General features: G+C 34.4%; 2 protein-coding genes across 6 annotated transcripts in view; both read right to left on the minus strand.

Moving 5' to 3' along the window:
- Positions 1–567: 567 nt before the first annotated feature.
- Arl6 (ADP ribosylation factor-like 6) lies at positions 568–9,459 on the minus strand. Of its 2 annotated transcripts, none has more exons than XM_069838483.1 (3): positions 9,339–9,459; positions 2,729–2,914; positions 568–1,128 (listed from the first exon to the last, which is right to left on the minus strand). In XM_069838483.1, the coding sequence occupies exons 2-3, from the start codon at positions 2,904–2,906 to the stop codon at positions 737–739; spliced, it is 570 nt and encodes a 189-aa protein (XP_069694584.1). In that variant the 5' UTR covers positions 2,907–2,914; positions 9,339–9,459; the 3' UTR covers positions 568–736. The 2 variants fall into 2 exon arrangements, with proteins under 2 accessions (XP_069694584.1, XP_069694585.1); XM_069838484.1 differs by lacking the exon at positions 9,339–9,459 and adding an exon at positions 5,599–5,747.
- A 3,687-nt stretch (positions 9,460–13,146) lies between these two features.
- LOC138708193 (transforming growth factor-beta receptor-associated protein 1-like) overlaps positions 13,147–26,863 on the minus strand; it is a 32,510-nt gene continuing 18,793 nt past the window's right edge. For all 4 annotated transcript variants that reach the window (XM_069838479.1, XM_069838482.1, XM_069838480.1 and 1 more), the window contains 9 exons: positions 24,863–25,001; positions 23,582–23,965; positions 21,151–21,416; positions 18,648–18,855; positions 17,085–17,291; positions 16,562–16,722; positions 16,020–16,182; positions 15,502–15,608; positions 13,147–13,545 (listed from right to left, as the gene is read on the minus strand). In XM_069838479.1, the coding sequence (XP_069694580.1) occupies positions 13,389–13,545; positions 15,502–15,608; positions 16,020–16,182; positions 16,562–16,722; positions 17,085–17,291; positions 18,648–18,855; positions 21,151–21,416; positions 23,582–23,965; positions 24,863–25,001 (1,792 nt within the window). In that variant the 3' untranslated portion in view covers positions 13,147–13,388. The remainder of the gene's footprint in view (positions 13,546–15,501; positions 15,609–16,019; positions 16,183–16,561; positions 16,723–17,084; positions 17,292–18,647; positions 18,856–21,150; positions 21,417–23,581; positions 23,966–24,862; positions 25,002–26,863) is intronic.

Below are 26,863 nucleotides of genomic sequence, written 5' to 3' on the forward strand. Positions count from 1 at the left end.
GTAAATGCGCTAAAATAAAAGTGACATAAAATAAGATTTAAAAAAAATAGTTAAAACTTATTAATATTCAGAAAACATCAATATAAATACTAGTAAAATCCAAGTGATCATTAATAATTTTTAAAACATTTTTCTCTCGCCTGTAAATTTAATACATATAAATAATATAATACAATATAATGTAAATAATAAACATGAGGTGTCACTTCTTCTATGACATAATGCTACATACCACTCCCTCAGTTAAGTGAATTCCGAATTTTTAACTCATGTTTATGATTCCATTTCTTTAAATTTCGTTTTAAAAAGAATAAAATTCAGTCTGTAAGAGTCACAGAGATTATGCTGGAAGAGCCAGTACAGAAATTTTACTTTAATCTCAAAAACCTGTAAAAATTACAGACCAAGCACTCCGCATTTCGGAAAAAAGGTAAGTTATGAGTTATACCCAAATACAAATTCGTCATTCTTATGATTGCAAAATTATTCATACAGATTCATTAACAAAGTCCAAATTGTAGTCTTCATTTCAAAATATCGTTCTGGAAACTTAAACAACAAACAAAATACAAAACATTTTTTTATTGTTCATATTATAGTTGTAATCCCCTGGTAGAGGGGCAGAGAAGGCCTGACAGCCTTATCTCTACCAGGTTAAATAAATAAATAAATACTAAATAAATAAAATAAATAAAACATTTTTTTGTTTTACACAAAAGATACAGTCATCACTTTACTAACGCTTATTGCTGAACATCTCCCTCACTTGCTGTGTTAACCACTCTACTCCCTCCTGCAGACCTTCCCCAGTCAATGCGTTACTAGCACAAATATGCCATGGTTTATCTAAAATTCTTTCTAATCCAAGACCGGCAGCAATTTTTACACTGGACAATGCATCCCTGAGATCCATTTTATTTGCAAAAAACAGGATAGGAAATCGTCTTCCAGCAATGTCCGGATGTTGCAGCAAAAGGTCGAGCTCCTCACGAACAACAACAAGTCGAAGACGATCACTACTGTCCACCACAAATATTACTCCTTGGCAGTCCTTGTAGTAATGTTCCCAGAGATCTCGATACCGCCCTTGTCCAGACATATCAAATGCAGTAAATCCTACATTCTGATCTGCAATAATGAAAATTTTTTTTTTTTAAGATCTGGAAATACATATATATAGACACACACACACACACACACACACACACACACACACACACACAGTAGAATCCCTTTTAACCGGCACCAAAGGGACCTGGCTAGTTCCAGATAAGAGATTTTGCCAGATAATAAAATAAAGACCGGTATATATATAAAAAAAAGTTCGCATTTCATGGTGCAAAATATTGAAACTGCAGCCATGTAAAGTTTATTTCTCTATCACTTGTTCATAACCGAATAAACATAAAAACTAAAACACATCACACAACACAAATAATACACTAATTTTAGATTAGAATATTCACTGAATATGAAAGTTCATACGAACTTCTTAATGTGGCAAAACTGATGGCCCACACTGTGGCAACGTGGCAGATTTAAACTTTTTTTTTGACCCAGCCAAAAGTGCCGTTGTTTTGGTATTGCTGGTTATTTGGGTGCTGGTTACGAGGGATTTCACAGTATATATACGAATCCTAGGCTCAATTATCTTTATTTTCTTACTCTTAATTCAATCCTCTCACATATCACACTCCTAATATTGTCCTCATTACTGCATGGTGTAGGAGAATCTCCTGTTCCGGCCTATACTAAGTATAACAGAAATTGAATTTTCCCATCTTTTCTTTGTTTGTCCAAGATTTTGTCTTCCTGCACTTTTGTACCTATAAGCTTGTATCAAATTCTTTACGAATATTTTCATTTCTAATTTTATCTAATTCAGAACATCCCTCGTTGGTTCTCAGAAATTTCATCTCTGCTGACTGGATGTTATTCCAGTCTCCTTCCTGTGATGTCCAAGTTTCACTCCTGTGTATTAATACTGGGACTGTCACAACAGTGTGGTGTTTTAAGATTACATCTCTTCGAATCTCCTTTTTTAAAGTTCTAGCTAAAGTTGTTGTAATTTTTTAAAAATTCTTTTCTATTAATTAAGTCTATATCAAGGCTGTATGAAATATGACAACTTAAATAATTAAAATCAGAATTATATAGCTACTCATCACTCAAAATACAATATAATATATTATAACTTATTTCTAACACAGACCCACAACAGACTTCCTCCAACTCTGTATACAATGCTTTGCTAAAGATATAAATTATATATAGGCATATATATTTGTGTGTGTGTTTTTCTTTCATGGCCTACTCCATATGAATACACACATTTATTTTGTGTTACATTATCAAAGCATTTGAAAGAACCGTAACATTTACAAGAGAGTATTCATCATTTATGCTGAGTCAAACTTCTATTTGTATGTAAAATTGAATGGAGATTTCAAATATGTAAAATTTAATATAGAGTGACATTTAAAAAAAAAGTGTTATTTTTTGCCACACCCTGTACATGAATCAATACTTTTGTGAGACCACAGCCATAAGTTTTAGTTAGATATCTCCAACAACTTTTGTTTTTGGTATTTTTTTCATAAAATGAATATATAAAGATTTATTTGCAATATTCCATACTCAATTAACACACTGTGTTTATATATATATATATATATATATATATATATATATATTAGAATACAACTTTCGGTGTATAATATAAACTTACTTCTAAATTTTTCAACATTGAAACCCACAGTTGGTACAATTTCTGTTAATTTTTCTTCCTCACTTTTGAAATGATTTATAACTGTGGATTTTCCACTGTTGTTTAAGCCAACAACTAATATATTAACTTCTCTCTTCTTAAATCCCAAGAGATTTGTCAGCTTATCCCACAGGCCCATAGATAGCTCTGAAAAGAGAGGAAAAGAAGTTTCACTGCTAGAGTTTAACATAAAATTATGCTTAATAAATGACAATAATATTAGGCCTATATGCATATTAATTAAGTAATAATTACAATCAATCAATCAATCAATCAAATTTCTTCAATGGAAAAGAATATATTTAGTGATTTCCTTCATTTCCATGACCCAGAGTATTAATATTGGACACATATATTATACTTCTGTTATAACCTATTGCGGTATTATATATATATATATAACACTTATTTCATATCAGTCTTATCATATGCCAGGTTTCCACACTGAGTTTTTGTGAGTATGGTTTTACAAAAGTGTTTCTCCAGGTGGATGAAAACTCATTTGCTTAAATCAAAGTGGGGGTCTCTGAAGCTCATTCTGAGGATCCGCGAATATTCAGGATGGGGACAATTTTTTTTCCTTAAGAAGATATATTTTTTTATGAGACAATAATGTTGGAAGGTCTTTGCTGGTACAACTTGTAAATTCATTCAATTGAGGGGGTCAGAAGCAAAGGGTACAAGTGCACGTCAGTTACTTTTGAGCAAATGTGATTGAAAATGTTTAAGCTTTCGTAATTTCCGTGAAGTTTTGATTTTAATTTTAATGTGTGATGTCGTTAGAAATTATATCCCTTTGCCACTAACATTTCTTAAGCTTCAGCTTGCACTTATCTCATTTTTTTTAGAAATGTGACTTATATCCCCTTCCTTGCTTCTGAACCCAATTGTTGTTCGTGTGTTATTAAAAAGTGTAAGACTGCAAGAAGGATATTTTGTTTGTAATAATGTCTCAAGCGCATTCGCTGTAGTCTGTCTGTACAACGTACGTATAAATTTGTTCAATTGTAGTTGACAGTCTTTGTGTGTTCCCGTATTAAAGTTATTAAATAGTGTAAGACAATAACCATAAATATTTTATAAATTTGTCTCTAATGGACTGCTGGCTTAAACATAGTCCAATGCAGAAAGTTACGCAACAATTCAGCTTCAAATGGTTGAGGAGGAAAACCTTGAAAAAATTCCAACCAGGACTTGAACCCAGGCCTGCTCATTTCACAGTCAGGCATGCAACCTTACTCCACAGTGTTGGACATAAAGGAACTGATTCTTCTGGTGCTTTGCTGCTTTCCAACATGGATTGAAGATATTGCATAGGTGCTTAAGAAAAGGAGGAGGAACAGAATTCAGTATCATTGTCCCATTAAATATCAGTCAATCAATCTTCTTAATGTATCCAGCTGTTTGCTGACAACATAAAGTCCACTATAGTCCACTGTAGTCTATTCAGTTTTTGTTTTTTCATGAGAAATGAGGGGTATTTTGATCGGTGTTCATTATAAATGCCTGTTGCTAGTAGCCAGAGTTGGGGTGTAGTCAATATATATTGCAGGGCTGTGTCTTCTGCAACTGGTAGGCCTACTGATGATTTTAATTTACTTCTTTTGTGGTTTATGGATGGACAGTATAGAAGAATGTGTTCCAGAGCTTCATCATGATTATTACACCACAAAACAAGCAGGATTATCATAAATGTGAAATCGGTGTAGGTAGAATTGTGTGACAATGTGACCTGTTCTGGCTCTTGTTAAAAATGTTTGAACATGTCTGGGCAAGTTTTTTGTACATTTCCACATCATTTGGTTTCTTTTGTACAGACTGTAAAATTTTCCTTTGTCAGAAGAGAGCCAATTGTTGATCCATAGGTTTATAAAATGAGACTTTACTGAAGCAAAAGCACTGGATAGAGATATCAACTGACGAGGTCTTGGTTGCAAATATGTTGCCTGTTTTGCTTCTATTTTTGATGAACTGCACCAACACCTGAAGGATTCACTTCAATACCAAAACACATTCACGAGAGAATTTTTTTTTTTCTGTCTTCCAGCTCCCCAAAATCACGTATCAGTTCTAGGAAAACTTTAAGGTATTTTTCGATTCATTTATGTTTTGTCCCAAAATACTGGCCTTGCTCCAATTAAAGAAATAAGATGATCAATGTCAACATTAACATTTATCATATTGACTGAAATAAATTAACATTCACTAAAGATAATTTACAATTTTACAATGTTGGTACAAAAATTAAGGAACAGGGTATTAGACACGGCACACGTGAATGGAGAAAACCTCGGAAAAACAGAACCAGTAATCAGCTCAAGCAGGATTCGAATCTCTGATTCAGGACAGCATTAGGGCCCTTTAAATTTGCCACTAGAAACAACACTCAAATATTTATTTTGGCGGATATAAAAGTCTATAAGCATTCCTATAACGACTACATGTCAAATTGTAACTTGAATATGGGTAAGTACCACCACAGCATACAATGTCATGAAATTACTAGTACTTGTCAGATCACCTTTTGTCACTTAGCTAACCTCTCACCAAACTCTCTCTAACCTTGTCACAAACTTCGGCGTGAAGCTATCACAGGTAAAGTGGGGCTTACCCATATTCAAGTTTGGCTTATGTGAGTACCGATAAACGAATATTTTTTTCTTTTTCCATATGACTTTACCTATAGAACTTAAAGCGTTGTACGACAGGAATTATATGTATAATTGCACATGCGAAATATTAAACATACAGAACTAACATGGGTACTAATTAACCATTTCCAACTATAACCTAAATATATTTCAATGTTGGCAAGATGACATTACTCTTACCTATCACTTAGTATATAGGTTAATATTTGCAAACAACAACAAATTCTGAGATTGATCTAAGTAATCTTATTAATATTGAGAGTAATAACGTCGCTATTAATTTTAATGAAGTCACAGTTAGATATTAGACAAGCCATAAAAAAACGAAATTCTAAAAAATCTGTAGGTCCTGATATGATCCCAGCATACATTGTAAAAGCATGCCAGGACTACTCAATTCCTCCCTTAATGCATATATATATATATATATATATATATATATATATATATATATATATAATCTATCTCTTAAAACAAGTACCTTCCCTTCATTGTGGAAAGTAGCTAAAGTGTGTCCTATATTCAAGAAAGGAGAAGTAAATAATATTGAAAATCACAGACCAATTTCCATACGCACTGCTTTTACAAAGATTTTTGAATCTATAATCTACAGCTCTGTTTACTTCCAAGTCAGTAGTTTTATTAAAGACTGCCAATTTGGATTTAGATTTGAAAGGTGTTCATCAACCAACTTGGTTTTCTAACAGATTATGTACAGTAGCGTGCAAATTAATCCGAACACGACATATTTTTACATTTTCTGTCATTTTTGGCCTCACAGCTGCTCATACCGCTTTAATTGACATCTGTAGTACATGTAATTCCATTGTTAAAGGTCTGTCGTTATTATTTTTTTTATATAATATGTGACATTTTGCCTGTCGTTTTGTACTTATAAGCATTTCAGTTGTGTTGAAGACTTAATACTGCAATCCTGTGTACATTCTGTCGTCTTCACAAATGGATACAACTCCACGAAAACAGTCTAAAATTATAACATTAGCAGAGCATTCTTCTATGACACAGAGGCAACTTGCTGCAGAATGTCACACCGGTTTGGCTACTGTTAATTCGATCATAAAACGATACAGGGAGACTGGATCCATCACACCCCAGAAAAAAGGAAACTGTGGCCGGAAAAGGAAGACTTCACCTGCAGATGATCGTTTAATTGTCAGGAAAAGTAAATTAAATCTTAGACTAACTGCTGTCGACTTAACCCGCAAGTTAATGGCTACCACTGGGGTGAATATTCACGTCACAACAGTGCGGCGTAGGCTTTTGGAAGCTGGACGACAGGCTCGTAAGCCTATTAAGAAGCAACTGCTAAACCCTGTTATGTGCAAAAAACGCTTAATGTGGGCAAAATTACATGAACACTGGACAGTGAATGACTGGAAGAATGTACTTTTTTCCAATGAGTCTCATTTCAAGGTCCACAGCCACCGTGTTTCTTACGTGCGGAAAGGATCCGAAAAAGTAACAGCAGCTCATCTCCAACAAGCACCCAAATACCCCCCTAAAGTAATGTTTTGGGGTTGTTTTACACATGAAGGGCCTGGAGCATTAATACCTATCAAGGGAATGATGAATTCTGACAAATATATTCACTTATTGGAAACCAGAATCTTACCCCAGCTGCAAAAATCATTTCCGGATGGCAGAGGTGTGTTCCAACAAGATCTGGCACAATGCCATATGTCTCGAAAAACTACAGAATTCTTCAACAAGAAGAATATTCAGGTACTCCCCTGGCCAGGCAACTCAACCGACATCAACTCCATTGAGAACTTGTGATCAATTTGCAAAAGAAGAATGCAAAAAATGGATTGTTCTACAAAGGAGAAGATGATTTCTGCCCTCATTGGTGTATGGTTTCGCGATGAAGAAATGAAGAATATTTGTGGGAAATTAGTGGAATCCATGCCAAATCGTCTCAGAGCTGTTATTAGGAACAAGGGAGGCCACATAGATTACTGAGGTATGTCTTAGATCCTTTTTTTATCCCGTTTGAGTGTTTTTGCATAAGTAATTACGTTGTTCGGATTAATTTGCACGCTACTGTATGTACAGAAATGGAAAAACATGGACAGGTTGACTGCGTTTATACAGATTTCCAAAAAGCATTCGACAGAGTTGATCACGGATGTCTCATCACAAAATTACACAAGATTGGTTTTTCTAATCAACTATTGACTTTTCTAAAATCATATCTTCAAGAAAGAAAACAATATGTACTGTATGTTATAATAGAGGGCAATCAGATGTTTATCCAGTAAAATCAGGTGTGCCACAAGGTTCGAACTTAGGATCACTTCTATTTCTTATCTTTATAAATGATTTGCCAGATTGTATTAGCAACTTGCTCAGCTTATTATTCGCTGATGATTTAAAAATTGATAGAAGTATTCATAGTTTAGATGACTGTTTATCTCTACAGACTGATATAGATAAATGTTGGCAATGGTCTTTAGAAAACAAACTGCCTTTCAACATTACCAAGTGTAGTATTATATCATTCACAAGGAAAAAAACATATCACAATTACATGTATTCAATGGGAGGTGCATTACTGAAAACAGTGGAAGTTGTCAAAGATTTAGGTGTTCAATTAGATAGTAAGTTAACTTTCACATATCACATAAGTAATGTAGTAGCATCAGCGTATAAGTCTTTAGGTTTTATTATTAGAAATACAATAGGTTTTAAAAATGTTAAGCCAATAACATGTTTATATTCAAGTTTTGTTAGATCTAAATTAGAATATGCATCAGTTGTTTGGTCTCCCACTACTATTAAATATAATACATTAATTGAAAATATACAAAAAAATTTCTTAGGATACTTTATTATAGACAAAATGGCAAATATCCACTACATGAAAATTATGTTTCATATACTATGCTTATGAAAGTTTACAATTATAATACTTTAAAATTACGTAAGATTATTTACGACATCATGTTCCTTCATTCAATTGTAAATGAATGTAATTGTAATCAGTTAATTAATCTAGTTGAATTTGAAGTTCCTAATTATAGTAATAGAATTAATAAAACATTTTTTTAAGGTGTCCCCCGACAAATTATGGTAGAAACAATAGGCCCTACCATATATAGAAGTTGTTACTATTATAATAAGTATTTTAACAATTGTGATATTTTTAGTTCTAAAAGTACATTTATATCTGCCATAGTACAAAAAGCCCAATCTATATGCAATATAGTTTAGTTTAATTTGTATAAGTTTTTTAATTGCTACCTTTTTCTTTGTAAGTAGTTTACCCTTATTGTTGTTGGGTAAACTATGAAAAATAAATACATAAATAAATAAAGACAAAGTATATCACCTTTTATAGAACATTCAAGATGTACGTACATAAACAAAGGAATGGAACTTAATGTTAAATATAAGCGAATTCGGAATTTCACAATGGAAATATATATATATATATATATATATATATATATATATATATATATATATATATATATATATATATATAAACCCTCACAGGAGACGTAAATAATGCCGCGCGAAGCGCCGTCTTCCCTGTCTATATAGTATATAACAGGTTCAATATTTTATGGTTCATATTAGCGTTAAATATATGGAGTGTTATCAAAATAAATATTACACAAGAAAACATTTAAAGACACAACAACTATGTAGCCTCGAGACTGGAATAGACCACCGTGGTTTAAACAAAGTTCATTGAATTTATTGTTGAAATATAAATGCTTTCTTATAGGTGATTTTATTGTAATTTTGTAAAAAAAAAAAACCGCAAAAATATTAACTTAAATAATTACTGAGTTAGCAACGAAAAATCAAGAAATGTATAATCACAGAATAGCGTTAAAACAACGCTGGCTGATCTGCAGAGAGTGAGAATTAAACAATAATTAATTGCATCTAACCTCAAAAAATACTACTTGGATGCACAGATAGTGTGTTTACGAGAAGTTACCAAGGTTGCTATGACAACAAATGACGGTCCGTTCAGAATTCCGTGCGGTCCGGCGAATGTGGAAGCGCTGCAGCAAATCCAAAAAAATCGCTTTACGAGTTGCAGCATGATTCATCATGGCGGAATGCGTGTTTTGATCGCTTGCTACGTTTATTATTGTCAGTGAGCTCTATACTTTAAGTTTGTTCTTTTTTCAACCCTTTTTTCCTTCAGCGCTGCATGGAATTGCTGCAGCAAAAGTTAAGCGAAACATGGAAAAAAAAAAAAAAAAAAAAAAAAGTTGATGCAGAACCGGAGCCCTACGTCGGCAACACTGTAATTTAAGCCTGGTTCAGACGGTGCAACTTTCTGTGATGGGTTCCAAGGTGGTTGCGCTGATGGCTGCCCTGCGTGCTCACTTGGTGGCTCCCGTGTTGCCTATGGTGATGGTAGTTGTTCACACGGAGCTGATTCTTTCCACAGTTCAAATTGGAAAATCATCTGCTGTTTCATCTGTCAAAAAGAAACTAAATCGTGAGTGGAAAACAACTAAAGCTCTACATTAACAGTAGTAAATATCGCGATAAAGTAATTATGCCATAAGTGCAAAACAGCTAAATTCCGATATTTATTTGTTGTTTCTTAGAAACTAAAGAATATAGAAAAAAAACAGGTTTAGTTGGAAAACAACGGACATGGCGACATGGTTTCAGTGGTGATATTATATGATCATCTTTGGACCCAGCCATTCAGCCTGCAACCCATCACGAAAAATAGCAAGGAACCTACCCTCGAAATCTAGCAAAGCTAGCCATCCACGGCTAGTGAGCACGCAGGCGACCCATCAGCGCAGCCACCTTGGAATCCGTCAGAGAAACACGCACCGTTTGAACCGGGCTTTAGAAACTAAAGAATATAGAAAAAAAAATCAGGTTTAGTTGGAAAACAACGAACATGGCGACATGGTTTCAGATGTGATATTATATGATCATCTTTGGTTCCAGCCTGCAAACCATCACGAAAAATAGCAAGGAACCTACCCTCGAATTCCAGCAAGCTAGCCATCCACGGAGCCACCAGAGCGCATTACTTCCGACAAGTGAGCACGCAGGCTACCCATCCGCGCAGCCACCTTGGAATCCATCACAGAAATACGCACCGTCTGAACCGGGCTTAACTGTGAAACGGAGGCAGAACATGTGTTTGTGCTGATATTTGTTTCGGACTGATTTGAAGATATGTATTAATGTCGCAAATTTAATATAGTTTACATTTCTATTAAAATGATGTAACTGCTCAACTTACATGCTTCGTTGTAATAAAAAAAAAAAAAACTCCATGGTAATTCGTTAACAGTGATTGGGTATCAGAAGTCTCCTTTTACTGTGGGGGAACTTACGAGAAACTCTCTGCGAGGTGTATTTTAATTAGGTGTAGTGCAGGGAGGCACTGATAAATGGAGCGCCAGTCTTCCTAGACCTGACTAGAGATGTTATGTCTTATGACACTAAACAGATGACATCACTGTCACCACATGGTATTTAATTACACTATGGCTGAAAATATCAACTAGTTTGAGACTAGCTCTATGTCGGTGTGTTGTATAAGTTCAAACTGTTAGTTTATATTTTAAAAGTTGATCGAATGTTTTCACATTGGTTAGTTACTGCAATGTAGTCAGTAATGTGTCATTATGTCATTTTCTGCAAGCAAGAGTGGCATTACGCTGGATGTTGTCTACGTGTAGAATTGGCATTACTCCACGTTCCTACCAGGACTGATCTCCTGAGCTCCCCACAGTACATATGTCAATTTCTATTGATAGCCTCACTGGAAGTACTACCTGTTATTTTTGTCTATTTAATTGGTTTTAATTTTTATGTGGGTTTGGAAGCAACAGCGTAATTATAGTTAACTGTAACTGAAGAAAAATAAAGTATATTATGCGTCTATTTTTACTGATGGTGAAGGGTTGGACCACAGCAGGCTGTAACGTCATTTAGGTGAACATATTAAATAACGTGAGGAACGTCTACTGCATTTAGAAAATGCATATAAATTTAACTGGTTTGAAACCATAAACATTGCACCACAGATTGACTACATGGTCAAATTTTCGGTCAAAAAGCCTTAACAGGTCCCAAAACATAGATATATACCTGGCAGAATGACAATGTTTAACATTTTCTGGAACTTAGGAGGGGTCACAGCAAAAGGAGGCAAATTTTTAGACTTATCTCTACTTGGTAGTCTCAATAATGCATTACATTAACACTTAAACAATCTTTCAGTTTTTATATATACCTCATATGCCATACAAAATTAATTAGCCTATATATTTGAGATATTTATTAAAAAAAAAGAAATTACTAATTTTATTGCTGTGCAAGCCGATGACATAAGAGACATAAAATGCAAAAGCAAGTGAGTCTACAACAATGGAATTTCACTCTCCTTCCAAGCCCCTCTTAAACAAAGATAGATCTTCATCATCAGCCGCTATTTATATGCTGGGGCTCACAATGCTAGAAACATAATCTGGAATTCACAATGGGAGCACACCACGTGGAAGGTTTGAAAGCAATATAACAAATCATGGTTATGACGTAAAAATATTTTCATTAAATTCCACTAACTATTCATATAATAATTAATGTTGTCCATTATACAATTTGATTTTGTTTCAAATAGAAATAAATCAAAAACACTGTACCACTGAATCACTACCTGCCATAAATTCTAATCATAATTCAGTTCTCCTATTAATTATGATTCTTCAATCACAATGCTTAAAAATGAAGTCGAGAAAATAAAACTTATCTGTTACTCTTAGAAGTCATAATAATACACAAGGTCCATATGATCCCAGCGACAAGAATGGAAAGTGGGAACGACTGTGTGCAAATATTAAGAGTCAACTAGGATTTAATGTATCAACAGTAGCATGATCGGCATTAGAAAGTCTATGAAAGGAAAATATACAAAACTTGTAAGTAATAAAAATGACTGATTGGGTCAGTCATACATTTTAAATTGTTGCTGAATGAAGGGAGAGATTATTTAAGGAGACTGGAATTTCGAACACAAGGATACAGAATTTAAAGTGACAATGGAAGCAAAAGAAATGAAGAACTGGAAAAATGACAAATGAGGAGAGAAGATGGAAATATCACCAAAGCACAATTGACTGGAATATCAAAGGTATAAGTAGAAGACGAGACAGACCTGGAATCCTCTGGTGCAGTACAGTTAGAAATGAAGGCGAGCAGCAAGGAATGAGCTGGTATGAGATCAAGGCTTTGGCGAGTTTTCATCAAAGCCCTATGCTTTCTACAGAAGTGACGACACCACCATCGGACCACTACCATGACATTACTCAAATCTATTAAAAATGAACCAGGGTAAGTGGGTAGGAAAATTACGAGGGCAAAATGTGTTTGATTTTTGCATAAATAATTCGGTAATACAAAATTTTACTATCAAAACATCAGATATGTGAAGGTGATATAGATTAGGATTTTCAAGCTGTGTGAGTCTAGACAGTTACTGTTTATTTTCCTAATGTATTACATTAACAGTTGCTTAATTATTACCATCAATAATAGATTTTAAGATGAATATAAATAATGAAATGAAAAGGGAGGATTATGAATATATTGGAATAATTCTTGTCCGGAGGGTATTACAAAAACCCTATAAAGGGTATCTGTATCTTGACACAAATCATCATACGTAACTTTCTGTAACTCTATCAGAAAGGACAGAACATCACATGGAACACATTACGTATTGTCCTAATTTATTTTTCAACAAAATAATACAATTCATTTTTTTTCAAACATTGTAACAAATTCTTCTAAATATCTTCAATATAATTTCGGTGACACAAACACTATGTAGCATTTAATTGTAAGTAGCACTGCAACAAATTGGGAATGCTCATGAGAGTCGAACATTCTCTTTACTTTCCTTCAGAAGTTTGTATGTTTAGTCACACATACACCTAAATCCAGCATCAGTGTTATCTTGCTGTATACAAAGATGTCAAACTTTTGAAGTTCTTCCCTGTTAATGGACAAATATTGTTATGTCTTGCACATGCGACATGTGTTATAACGTTGTTAGGATAACGAGCAAAATTTCCATCAGAGAAGGGCTTTTTGCACACGCAGCAATAGCTGAAACAAAAGAATAATTTCAATAAAATACCGGTACCATAATTTTTCCAGTAACTTAGAATGCAAAGAAATACCAAACATTTTTAGTAAAACTGTTGATAAACTACGAATAAATATGTAGGCCTATTAGAGTATTAAGGTGTCATATACACAATCATGCTTTTCATATTATTTATTGGTATCATTAGACTATTATTAAAATCCGACTGCCCCAAATCCCAACAAATTTCCTTTATCACCATAAACACATTATTATTATTATTATTATTATTATTATTATTATTATTCAACAGTTTCCTTTCTTCTTTTTCTTCTTCTGCTTCTGTCATCTTGTTACGAATTTTGTAATAACACAAAACAATTATAAATTGAAATGTTTTGGTTTCATAACTACAATAAAAAAGTTCACTGTTTAATAGAGTAATTTGCGTCCAACATCCATGTCTATGAAAATTTCATGCAACTTACAAGTACTATAGTTCAATAGGACCAATAACTCTTTAATTCTAATTTGTTTTACCTGTACGTGTCTGCCAAGTTAGCTCTGTGGTAACATGTTTGCCTCCAGACTAGCTGGCCCAGGTTCGATCCCCGGTGAAGTCAAGAGATTTTAGTGTGAAATTTTTACGTCGGGACTAGAAGAGATGGCAGTGCACAACTTCTAATCATTATATTGTGCACAAAATATGCCTGGGTTAAATCCCAAATCTCTCTGCAGTGCATATGAAGAGAAGGCATAATTATGTCACTGCTGATAGTGATGTTAAGCCTGGTGGCCCCCTTCGTGCTATTCGACAGGAGTAGGCTATGTGACAGCACCAGGTTTTCTTTCCCCCTTTCTCGTCTCCATCATCATATCACTCATTCCATACACAACACTTGACCACTTACAAATACATTCACCCTAGTACACGACACAGACACACATCATGCACAGCATGGCCTGCCAAAGTGGTGTGTAACTTGAATATGGGTCACAATCCTACCATCTATCCGCAATACTCGGAATCCTAATCACGCAAGTAAAGTGAGTAGGCATTAGATACACACGCACACACATTTTACCTGTATATAAAATTTATCCTTACAATAAATATTTACAACTTTCTGACGTCTTGAAAATAAACAATGTTACTGCAGTTTTACATTTTCCTCTAATATCATAAGCGCAACCTTTTAATGACACCAGCAATTTAAGTTCTCAATCTCCAATCTATTTACAAAAGAAAACTAACAAGCAAACATTCTCATGGTGGGGGGGGATAAAATGTTTTCTTTTTTTTCCTTCTACCATGTTACTAATGTCAAAACAAGTGCTTATACAAATTTTGGCCACTCGAGTGCAATTGCAAGGGCCTCCTAGAAAGTAAGTTTTCCTGGAGCCGTTTACAGAAATAAAATACAATTTCATGGAAAGATATATTGGAAATGATACAGTAATTTTTAACTACTGTATTTTGCAACATATTCCCCACCAGAATTGAGACATTTCTCATACCGTGGGAACAACACGGCTGTCACACACTTCTACGACACAGGGACATGACAGTCTGTGGTCCGTATGCTCACTGCTTTCTTTCCATATTCTTATAACATGACTTCTCCTGGGCTCGAATTGATGGCCCATGGCCTAATTCTGGTCATTCCTCATGTTGCAACACCAAGTATTTGAACTAGGGACACCATACTGTCTACTGATGCAAAAGTTGATCCCATGATATGACAAATATCTCAATTCCGGGAAGAATATGTTGAAAAATAGTTCAATGATATCTTTATCCATTTCAATAAATCTTTCCATGAAATTGTCTTCTTTCTGTAAACGGCACCTGGTTCTGCCCCCATGAGAATGTTTGCTTGTAGACAACAGCCAGAGATAAATAATGGATGTCACACCCTACACATATTTCTTTATTCCTTCTAATTACATATCTTATAAACAAATCCAGAACTTACTTGTTTTCATGAAGTGAAATGGAGTGTCGCTGAAGGTCATACAATGCAAATCTGTTTTGTAAATTTTCTCCCCGTGCAAGAGCACTCTCTACTTTTGTCATGCGATACTGAAATCACAATAAAGACAAACTTTAACATAGTTTCAAGTTCCTGTAAAGGAACTGCAGAATCTCGTGGAATATTAACATTGTCACATACTGTTCTCAATATGTTACTGAGTATTGAGCTCAAGATCTAATGTTTTTTTTAATTAGTTATTTAACGATGCTGTATCAACTACTAGGTTATTTAGCGTCGATGGGACTGGTGATAGTGATTGTATTTGGCGAGATAAGGCCGAGGATTTCCCATAAATTACCTGACATTCACCTTACGATTGGTGAAAACCTACAAAAAAAACTCAACCAGTTAATCAGTCCAAGTGGGAATCAAACACATGCCCGAATGCAACTCCCTCCTTATATAAATGATGAAGTGAGATTAAATTTTATTATATTAACTGCATCACAAGCATCAACCTTATGAAGCGATGTACGAAGCGCTCCCCGAAGAAATGCTTCAACCACAGATATTGACCAATTTGGTGGTATCATTTCTAATATTTTAGTGGCATCAAAATCTCCTGCACGAGCATTCAGTAACTCGAGAGCTGGAAGTAAATACTCCTCTTTCTGTTCAGATCTGCAAAACAAAGAATTACTGTCAAATGAACTCTGTCAACAGAGGAGTGAATTAAACACGCAAGTTATTTTCACACACACAAATATTTCTGCAGGAAATAATACTGTTCGCATTTATAGAAATTCATTTTAATATTAATATGTATCAATATTTATTATATTCATTTGTCTCACTTCTTAAACATCTGTTCCTTTTAAACCTTATTTGGTTTATGTTGGCACAGAATTTTTAGAAAGGGAAAGAAATACTCACCCTCTCACTTTTGCTAGAGGGGTTACTGTGTTTCATTTTAGTTGTACTATACTTTTTTCTTTTCTCGTCTAATAGGCGATTTTGGTACAGAATGATCCATTACATAATTTCATAATCAGCTACTTACTCTAATTTTGGATCCAAGTATACAGCAAGCAACGTTTCAAAGAGGTGATGTTTGTACTTCAGACCTTTGCCTTGTGTATTATTTACACAGTACAATTCTGCTCCTTTGAAATCTTTTAGATTGTGTACAAGTATATCTAGTGCTTTTTCATGCTCTTCTATCTGTAAACATAACCAATATTCTCTAAATGATCACAAACTGTGATGCATTTAAAAACATACACAGAAAATATTCTACTACTGTTTAATATCAGCAAATCAAAATTTATTTCTTTATTAGTAGTACTGTAATCACATTTTAGTCCACACTATGATCTTAAGATCTCCTACAAGTTGCTATTAAGCCTTCTCTTCCTTTTTGTTCTAAGGTCTTTCTTGCCACGTATTAACGTACGTGTTAATGACATCACTTCATAAAATTTCACTGATTTAAAACCCAGATTAAATGTAGGTAAATGTAAATAATATAAAAAATTGTACTTAAATTATATTGAGAACTGTGACTTTGGATATGCAAGATTTACCTTTCCATACAAAATAGCTGCTTCCTGGTGTAGGTTGGCATCATTCATTTTGCCAAGCAGTAACTGCACACGATAGAGGTTTGAAATCTGCAGCAAATGACGTAGTTTCATCCTAATGTCCATTGCTTCCTCCTCTTTCCCTTCTTTTCGCTTTTTTAAGATATCATCCAGATACAATACAGCTAGATGAGTATGAAACTTCTCTTTCTGGTTCCATGCAAATAAAAATTGTACGTCAATCTTATTATGTACAGACATATCACTACATATAATGTATAATGTTTTTGGGAATATTAAGTGAGAAGACACAAAACACAAATGAATATTTGTTTCATTCAATGCGAATTGAAAAGTGTATATTGCCCAAAAGCATTGACAACAATCATAATAAACCATATTATGAAAAAGAATATATTATAAAAAGATACTAAACAATGTAACAGATTGTATAAAAAGGGTAAATTAAGCAGAGAACATAGCAATTAATGTTATGTGAAATTAAAAATTAATACTTACAGTACTACATGAAAGCCTTAAAGGCCAAAGAATAATATAACTACACATCTCTCTGTTTTCCTAGTCTTCATCCAAGCATGAGATATTTTACATACAAAGCGATATTTACTACTTCGACATAAGTTTTAGTAGGCCCCAGTGCCATTCGAGATTTACGGCATAGATAAAAACACCTTTTTTCCACCAAGAATGAAAGTGGGTCTTATCATTTTGGAGACTATTGCTTTATAGAACAGTCAACTGGACTCCTTTTCTTTTAGTGAACATTCTCATATAAATAGGGTACACTTTCAGTTTGAAAAGATAGACCTTCAGAATTCTATTGCTTTTCTTACTTAACAAATATCAGCAAAGGTCAACTTTACATTATACATTCAGCCTTAGCTAATCGTATTAAAGATGAACAACCCAGAAATCCTCTAAAATTAGAAACATTACAACAACTTTCTAACATTTTAAGTACCAATCGATATGCAATATCTTATATAACAGCCAGAGATACAGTACAGCAAGAATTATCTTTCAGTAGGCCGTATTCAGTTGACTTACATTTTGTTGACAGTATTACTGAAGACCAGTCTCGAATGTATTCTACACTGGTGTCAAAAAATTCTCAGCATAATTCTTCTCAATGATGAATCTGTCTTCAATATTAATGTTTTCAGTACGGACTATTCTTTTTGTGTTGCAAAATCGTTACCTCATTTCAGCTGAAGTTTCTCTAAGAGGATTTCAAGAATAGATATAGTTTCAGCAAGAGTGACTTTCTCACTTTTTATTTTGAAATAATGTTGCATGAAAAATTTCAGACTGACATTTTAGAAATGTGGCTATTACTTCCGAAACTGGATTTGTTAAACACATTTTTCAGAAACAATGGTGATTTATCAAGGGAAAAAGAAGTTCAAACTCAGAACTTCATCTCTGCTATGAAAAGTTTCTCTGACCATCATTCTGCCTTTTGAAGTAATACTCTTGGTGTCCTATCTGCTACATTCTGCGTGGAAGCTTACATTATATCTTTCCACTATAATGATATAAAATTACCTGAATATCTTGTTTTATGACTAGATGTTCAAGATACTTTACTACAGCCTTTGGATATTGGTGAAGGTATTCCACGATAGAATCAGGTTTCATTGTATCTGAACTGAGTTCGTGTGCTGATCTCAATGTAAATATTCCCACACCAATTTCTTCATCGCGACTCAGAACAAAATCTGCATACCTCCAAAGCAACTCAGGTTCCTTTAAGCTGAAAGGAAAAAGTGAAGGACTGATTTCTAGTCTTAGCAGACATGTAACAAATAACAGTTACAACTTTCTGTTGACTGTTCTGATATGATGATTACTCACTTACCACAACGTTTCTTCCTGAAACCGAGATACACTTTTTTTCAGAGGTGTAATAAATGGGTGCAGAACATTCCAGAGTCAGAGTGAATTTTAAAATAGGTAATGTTAATTTCATCCCACTTTTGCCAATTTTTACATTGTGAAGCCCAAGCCTTAGTGGACACAAATTATCTCTTATAGGTCATCCAATCATAAAACAGATTCCAACATATGCATGGGATAACATAGTGCGTGAATTTACCTGTAACACATTTTTCAGGTTTGTTGAATAAAATACGGTATGAGCAAGGTGACTCGTTGATACAATACTGGACTTGCATTCGGAAGGTTCCAGATCAGTGGCGGCTTCTGAAGGGGGTTGCATTGTGAAGCCCAAGCCTTAGTGGACACAAATTATCTCTTATAGGTCATCCAATCATAAAACAGATTCCAACATATGCATGGGATAACATAGTGCGTGAATTTACCTGTAACACATTTTTCAGCTTTGTTGAATAAAATACGGTATGAGCAAGGTGACTCGTTGATACAATATTGGACTTGCATTCGGAAGGTTCCAGATCAGTGGCGGCTTCTCAAGGGAGTTGCAGGTTTGTACACCCCCCAGTAACATTGCTATCTCCCAGCTTTTTTACTATTAAAAATATAATTTTATTTTACAATTTTCATTCATGACTATCTGCAGCTGGCGTCTTGTTTTGTACATCTGCAGGAGCCTCCGAGCCTCTTGGTTTGCAGAGATGTTGAAAACCTATGGAAGGTAGTTTATAGAGATGTTCGGCTAGTGTGGGGACAGGGGGTTAGAGGCGTGGTCTACTGCTGTCCTCATTGAGAACGGTTTGTCGCACTCCCTGACATGGATACCAACGTCAGTGCAGAAGAAACTAAATTCATGGGAAAGTATCTGTTTCAACTAGACATTTGTCCGAAGTAATAAGCATGAAAAATGTATTCATTCAGCTTGTGCAACGAACAGTCGCATATTTCGCATATTATTTTCTCAATCTACATGCACACAAACAGCACAATACATAAAGGAGCTTGTATTTTGCTTTAAAGTTGTAAGAGTTGTCGTTCTGACAATAAGTGCTGCTATCTCCCGACAGCCTACGAAAGCTGCATTTGAATTTTATGAACAAAAACGTTGCATTTGGTACTTGGTAGCATTCTGATGACGATTCTGTGCTCAAATGTTTTTCATGAGGGTAAATCACAATACAGAGCTCTCACTTTGAGAGAGGAACATAGGTTAAGGGTGTTTGAGAATAAGGTGCTTAGAAAAATATTTGGGGCTACGAGGGATGAAGTTACAGGAGAATGGAGAAAGTTACATAACACAGAACTGCACGCATTGTATTCTTCACCTGACATAATTAGGAACATTAAATCCAGACGTCTGAGATGGGCAGGGCATGTAGCACGTATGGGAGAATCCAGAAATGCATATAGAGTGTTAGTTGGGAGGTCTGAGGGAAAAAGACTTTTGGGGAGGCAGAGACGTAGATGGAAAGATATTAAAATGGATTTGAGGGAGGTGGGATATGATGATAGAGACTGGATTAATCTTGCTCAGGATAGGGACCAATGGCGGGCTTATGTGTGGGCGGCAATGAACCTCCGGGTTCCTTAGAAGCCAGTAAGTAAGTAATTAAATCACAATATAGAGAACGTAGAAGCTCCGCCCATGATCCCTTCCACTTTTGTACGTTCTGTATAAATAGGTATGCTTGTATTTAGTTATTTTACTTATTAATTGCATATAAATTAGCTTTACATGTATACGCCCTCAGGTATTCACGGTTTTAAACTTTAAAGTAAAGTATGTTTAACTCCTCTTCGATATCCATTGTGCACCACCATATTTTCAAACCACCAGCCACCACTGTTCCAGATTCAAATCCCAGTGCTTACCAATTTGACTGGAAAATACCAAGGGCTAGATGGAAGGATGAGACGCGAAAGAATGTCCGGATATGGGGTTTGACACGGACACAACAGAGTGGAAGCAGAATGAAGTCGACATGCTCCATGATGCCTGATTGATCGATAGTTGTACTATAGTTTACGAAGATGGAAACTAATATCTATTGTGGTGGAGTTAATGCCAATAGGCATCTCTTCCACACCATCTAAGCCTATTTGTGGTTATTTCATCATTTGCTTCCTAACTCTCGTTAATATCTTGCATACTCACTTTGCCAAACACTCAACAAAGAAGTCCAGACCATGGAAAGTATCATCTTTGTACTCTCCAGAGATGATTTTGGCCCACACCTTGAGAGCTTTCTCGTGGTCACGTGCTTGTCTATGTAGCAAAGCCAGAGCATGGTAGCACTTGCATCTGTCCAGCCATTCGCAACAATCTCTCACATCACACGTGATTTCACCAGCAGCAATAAAGCCTTCTAATTCTGGAGCACTTATTTCAGCATACAACTTCAACAGTGCTGTGTCTGCTTCCTGCAAAAATAAACGAAACTAAATTTCTAAGATAATAAAATACGTGTTACTTATTATTTTCTGGTACACTAAGATTTCACAAATATTAATTTAAAACTTATCTCAAGCCATATCAATCACTGTTTGATTCAAATAGTGCGACAACTGAATTTTTTTATAAAGTTCATTCATTGATGACAACTGTACTCTTGAACATTTCAAATCAGCGTATCACTAAATTATATAAGCAAGAAGCAACTATCCTTGTTACTATGACATCTTTGTGCCTTAAGGACCAAAAGCTGCACTAGCTTCACCACACTGGCTTAGGCATAAGATTAACCATTCCAGAGACTGCTACAAAAACCTTCAGGCAAGCCTTGGATTAATGGATTTTTGATAATATACATGGTAATCATTAAACCACAGAAAAACCTTTTAAGTTGACCACCTCTGTAACATGACCACCTGTTTTAATTGACCCCATTTTTATGGAAATTATAAATTTCAATTTGTTTATAAAGAGCATTTACTCTAAAAGTTGAGCATCTATCTAATTGAACCCTGACCACAGTTTGGTATTATGTTATCCACTTTTCACCTGTGTAATCTGACCACTGTAACAGTAGTGTTGAAAATTTAGTGTAGTCCTGTACAGAAATTCCTCATAAATGTACCAAGATCAACTTTTAAGAACCTTTAAAACTTTCACCCGCCTCTACCTGCAAGCTATTGTTAAGAGGTCATCCACCCTTCCTTCCATAAAAGAACATGCACTTATGCACAATACTGGAGCAGGCATATGGTAATAGTGTAGAAGTCGCCAGATGTTAACTTTTGGACTAATCTTACATCCCGTTAACATTGATACTCGTATCTATGTTTGTTATACACTGTTGGTTTTTGATGGTTTGGGCAAAATACCAGGGGTATAGCGCCCATGGATGTAGTGAAAGCACTGCTTCCCTTTTCATTTTTAAAAGTAAGTTTTTTTTTATGTGTATACAGTTGAATTAATTATTATTAGCTTTTTATTATATTTCGTTATTTTGTGTTAATACTGTATAATGTTTCACTCAGGATGAATTTGAATATCAGTTCTACGTGAGATGTTAGCTTCCGAATGTACCTGCTTGTGACAATGAGTTGCTAGAAAGAGAGAGACAGAAGCTTAATGCTTTCATTCTCTTTAAACCTCTCACAGTATGTAAGTTGTGAGTCGCATCCAGTCTCTTTTCTGGCATTTCTCCATTGTACTCCATATTGATAAGCATCAGCAAGCATTATATGGTATCTATTCTTGACAAAGCGATAATGTGTAGCATTTTATCTATTGAATTACTACGATGTTATTAGTAGTCACATAATATGTTAATACTACACTGTAATGTATAACATTAGCAGTAAATAATAATAATAATAATAATAATAATAATAATAATAATAATAATAATAATAATAATAATAATATCAGAAGTAGTTTCCTATGCATCTATTTTTGGTAAATGTAAACATCGAATTTATCTATAGCAATTTCCATGTCTTATAAATTGTATATATCTCTGTTGTTTATCTTACGTAAATGATCTTGATTGTATGTAATTGCTCACTTTATTTCATGTAATCTGTTAGATGTTTACTTTTGTGTTGTTTGTTCTGTTTACGTATTTCATGTATATGATTAAAACTGGTTGAGTGGAAGAGAAGGCCTTATGACTTTAACTCTGCCAGGCAAAATAAAGCAGCAGCTACTACTGCTACTGCTACTGCTAATCTATTACTTCATATAAGCAGAATCAAGCCAGCCTATAGCATTCGATTTGTGTCACGTCTAGGATAGTGTGTCATAATCAGAGTGCAAAGTATGTCTTATTTCAAAATGGTCTATCTGCTTTCCAATATAATGTCATTACAATACATAATCTTTTCATCTTTAACTTTGAAACATAATTTACATCACTTGTCTCTCCTATTCTTGGTTTCATGAAAAGTGATTTATTTACTGTTCACGCAATTGTTGCAGTGTAAGTGTGTTAATTTCAATCCACAAGGCTTATAGTTGCAATATTGTGACACCTGTACAAATTCCCTGATTCTAGATATCCTTAGTATTATTACATTTTTTAGTAATCTTTATGACACACAAAAGGCGGGAATTAAAAAGAGGAAAAGAAACGAAACCATACCAAAGTATGATGAACTGATGTAGTCTCACGAACATCCTCTAAAAAGTTACGAAGAAACTGTTTGGCTTCTCTGAGCTTTCCTTCATCACCGTGAAACAACTGGTTGACATCTGCTATGCAATGAAGAGGAGGTATGCTTCTTACAAAAGTTGAGGATGATGGCAGAAGATTTGGAAATAGTGAGATCACTTCTCTGAGATCCACTTCCCCACTTACAAAGAGCTCGTGGGCTTTATCGAAGTCCCCATTTGAAAAATAGATGAAGGCTGCTTGTTGTTGAATCTTCTTCTTTTTCTTCTGATATTGTTCTTTTGTCATACCAAAATGATTGGCATTCTGTGCCAATTCTAACGCTTCTTCTACTCTAGAATCTGCAAGCAGCACCTAAGGTAAGGAAATTGCAATATATCAAGAGTGTAGAAAAATTCTAAAAAGTAATATTTCAAGAAATGCATAAAATCGTAGTATTTGAGTAGCTAAAGCCATTCAGTTTGTTTCAATCGAATAATTTTTAAGGGCGCAATGCTCTTCACTTAACATTTTTATTCAAGCAATTTTTCCCTCCCAAAGATTTTTTGGATATATTTTCCAGAATTTTATTTTCTTCGCGTAATTTTCTCTTCTTATATAAAAAAAAAACTAGACATCCTTTACCCTTTCAAAAGTGTCTTTCATGACGATTCAAGTACTGAACAAATACATATGGAAAACCCATGATCATGATCTATTCCTTCTACAGTAATAGTGGTGACAAGATATCCCCAACTATCGGGATCTCAAATCAGTCATGCCCCATAGATCAGTTACAAATCAAGTTGTATAGAGTTCGCAATGAGTAAGAGGAATAATTGTTATACAGCAAATTTCAAACTTCAAATAGAGGATACAGGAATAACCACATCACTATTGACGAAATTAGAGGCAATGTAATAAAACTCTACAAGCATTACAGAAATATAACTTTTGCGTGTGAATAACAATTTTATCAAAAGATGCCAGAAATTTGTGAATACAGATGGACACCACTTTGAACAAATGCTGTAACACAGATTAGTACTCATTATGAAGTAAAACTATAATTGCGTGCATGCTATTGTTAATTATGCTGGCCAAGCAAGTATGTCTGATGCATACGTTTCAAGCTGAACACTGTATTACAGAAGGTTTAAATGTCCTGTTAATTACGCCTATCATTTTACTATAATTACAAATTTTATGAGACATCTAATTCATCAAAAAATGATAATTTGTATCCGAAATGACTATATAAAAATACAATACCTCTACTTGCTTCTCCCATGGCACTGGTGCGAGGCTGACTACAGACGTACCAGACGTCACATAAATATGACCCTCGAAGTTGCCTATACTCCTCCCACCAGTGAATGATAGAGCCTGCTTCTGTTGCTGGTCAAGGATGCTGTCAACATGGTTAAAATGTACTATGGGGTGGGGCATAATTGTTGAGCGACTTGAATATTTTCTAAGTCAAAGACTGCCACACTGCACATGCTCTGGGCCAAAAGCTTTCATTCTTATCATAAAGAAATAAATATTCGTTAATCTTTTCTAGTTAAATGTTACATATCTATACTGAGGAGAAATTAAAATATTACGGGTTACTATTTAAAATAAGTATACAAATATACAGATATAACCCTGAGAAAAAACAAACCTGAAACATGCAGAAGAGCCAGGAGAATTCTACAATGTTATAGAAACACTGACGAAACTCAACTTACAGCTGACGCTTTAGGAATGCCTTGGAAATCTATTTGGAACTTACATATTGTTAATGAGAAAGTGGAAGCTTTCAATGATATGATACAACTATATGACAAACATGCACCTGTAAAGACTAGACGAGTATCCAGACTTCCTGCTAGTAGCTACTAAATGATGTCATGTATGGAAGTAATAAAATATAGTGGTATGTTTACTGTCAGAAAATAATGTGACATTAAATATTTTAATTTATTTAATGACTGTTTCTTTGAAACATGAATTAAAGCGAAGTATAGTGGAAATATAAATGCTGCAAATAATATTAATAGACCATAACATTTAGGAACACAAATTAATATGAAGCCATATCAAAAGGGTATTTATAAGGTCAAGTTTTATTACATTTTTGTTATACGTTTAAACTATTGATCCTGTACTTTAGGTACATACACTTTAACCACTCGATCACTTTGCTTAGCTTCGTGCATCAGATGTTTCTATAACATTGTAGAATGCTCCTGGCATAATTCAGATTTGTTTTTTCTCACAAAGTACAGTATTTTACATCTGTATATTTGTATACTTATTTTAAATAGTAACCCCTAATATTTTAATTTCTCCTCAGTATAGACAAGTAACATTTAAACAGAAAAGATACACGAATATTTTGGCCCAGAGCATATGCAGTGTGGCATTCTTTGACTTAGAAAATACTCGAGTCACTCAACAAGTAAGTCTTCCATAGTTCAATATCTTATGTTTATTAAGAACAAAAAACAATAATTAAACCTGTTTCAAGTATAAATCAGTTTATTTTCAATGATTAAAAACAAAATACTCTACTGCATCAAAAGCAAGACATCCACAAAAATTAAATTTGCAGTCAACAACTGAAGTACTGCTTCACAAAACTGACCTAACTACACAAGCTCACTTACTCTCTACCTCCTCCCTATATTCTCAGTATGTTACAGTGGAAGATTGGGTGAATCATACTTAAAATATTGCAGATATACGTAGTTAGATTAGTTCGGGGCAGAAGAAGATATCAGATGATAGACAACATTAAGATACATGGATCATATGCGGAGACCGAGGAAAATAAGGAAGATTGGAGAATCCTGGGTTTCCAGTGAAAGACCTGCCCTTGGACAAAACATTATGAACGAATGAAAGTTAGATTACAAAAATAAATAACATCATGTAAGATTTACTTACTTTCTCATACATATTTACTCAGACTCTATTAAACAGTCATTTACGGAAATACATATAACAATATATGTAAAGTGATGGTAAGAACACTTAAATTAATAATGTTATCCATAGGAAAAATGCCTAAAAGTAAAGAAAACCTGCATCACAAATGCATATTATTGCGCTATTCTTTCACAGAATGACTCATGAAGTATGTCCTGGACTTACAGGAATCAGTTCTGTAGGTCATTTTGAGCAAAAAATGTCATATGAATATAGGTTCGAAGATCAATATTTAAGGAGCTGCAGCATCCCAGTGAACATTTTCTGTGTTTTTGTCAGCCGATGAGGAGTAATCCC

Source organism: Periplaneta americana, chromosome 10, assembly GCF_040183065.1.
Source record: "Periplaneta americana isolate PAMFEO1 chromosome 10, P.americana_PAMFEO1_priV1, whole genome shotgun sequence".
NCBI classification, from domain to species: Eukaryota; Metazoa; Arthropoda; class Insecta; order Blattodea; family Blattidae; genus Periplaneta; species Periplaneta americana.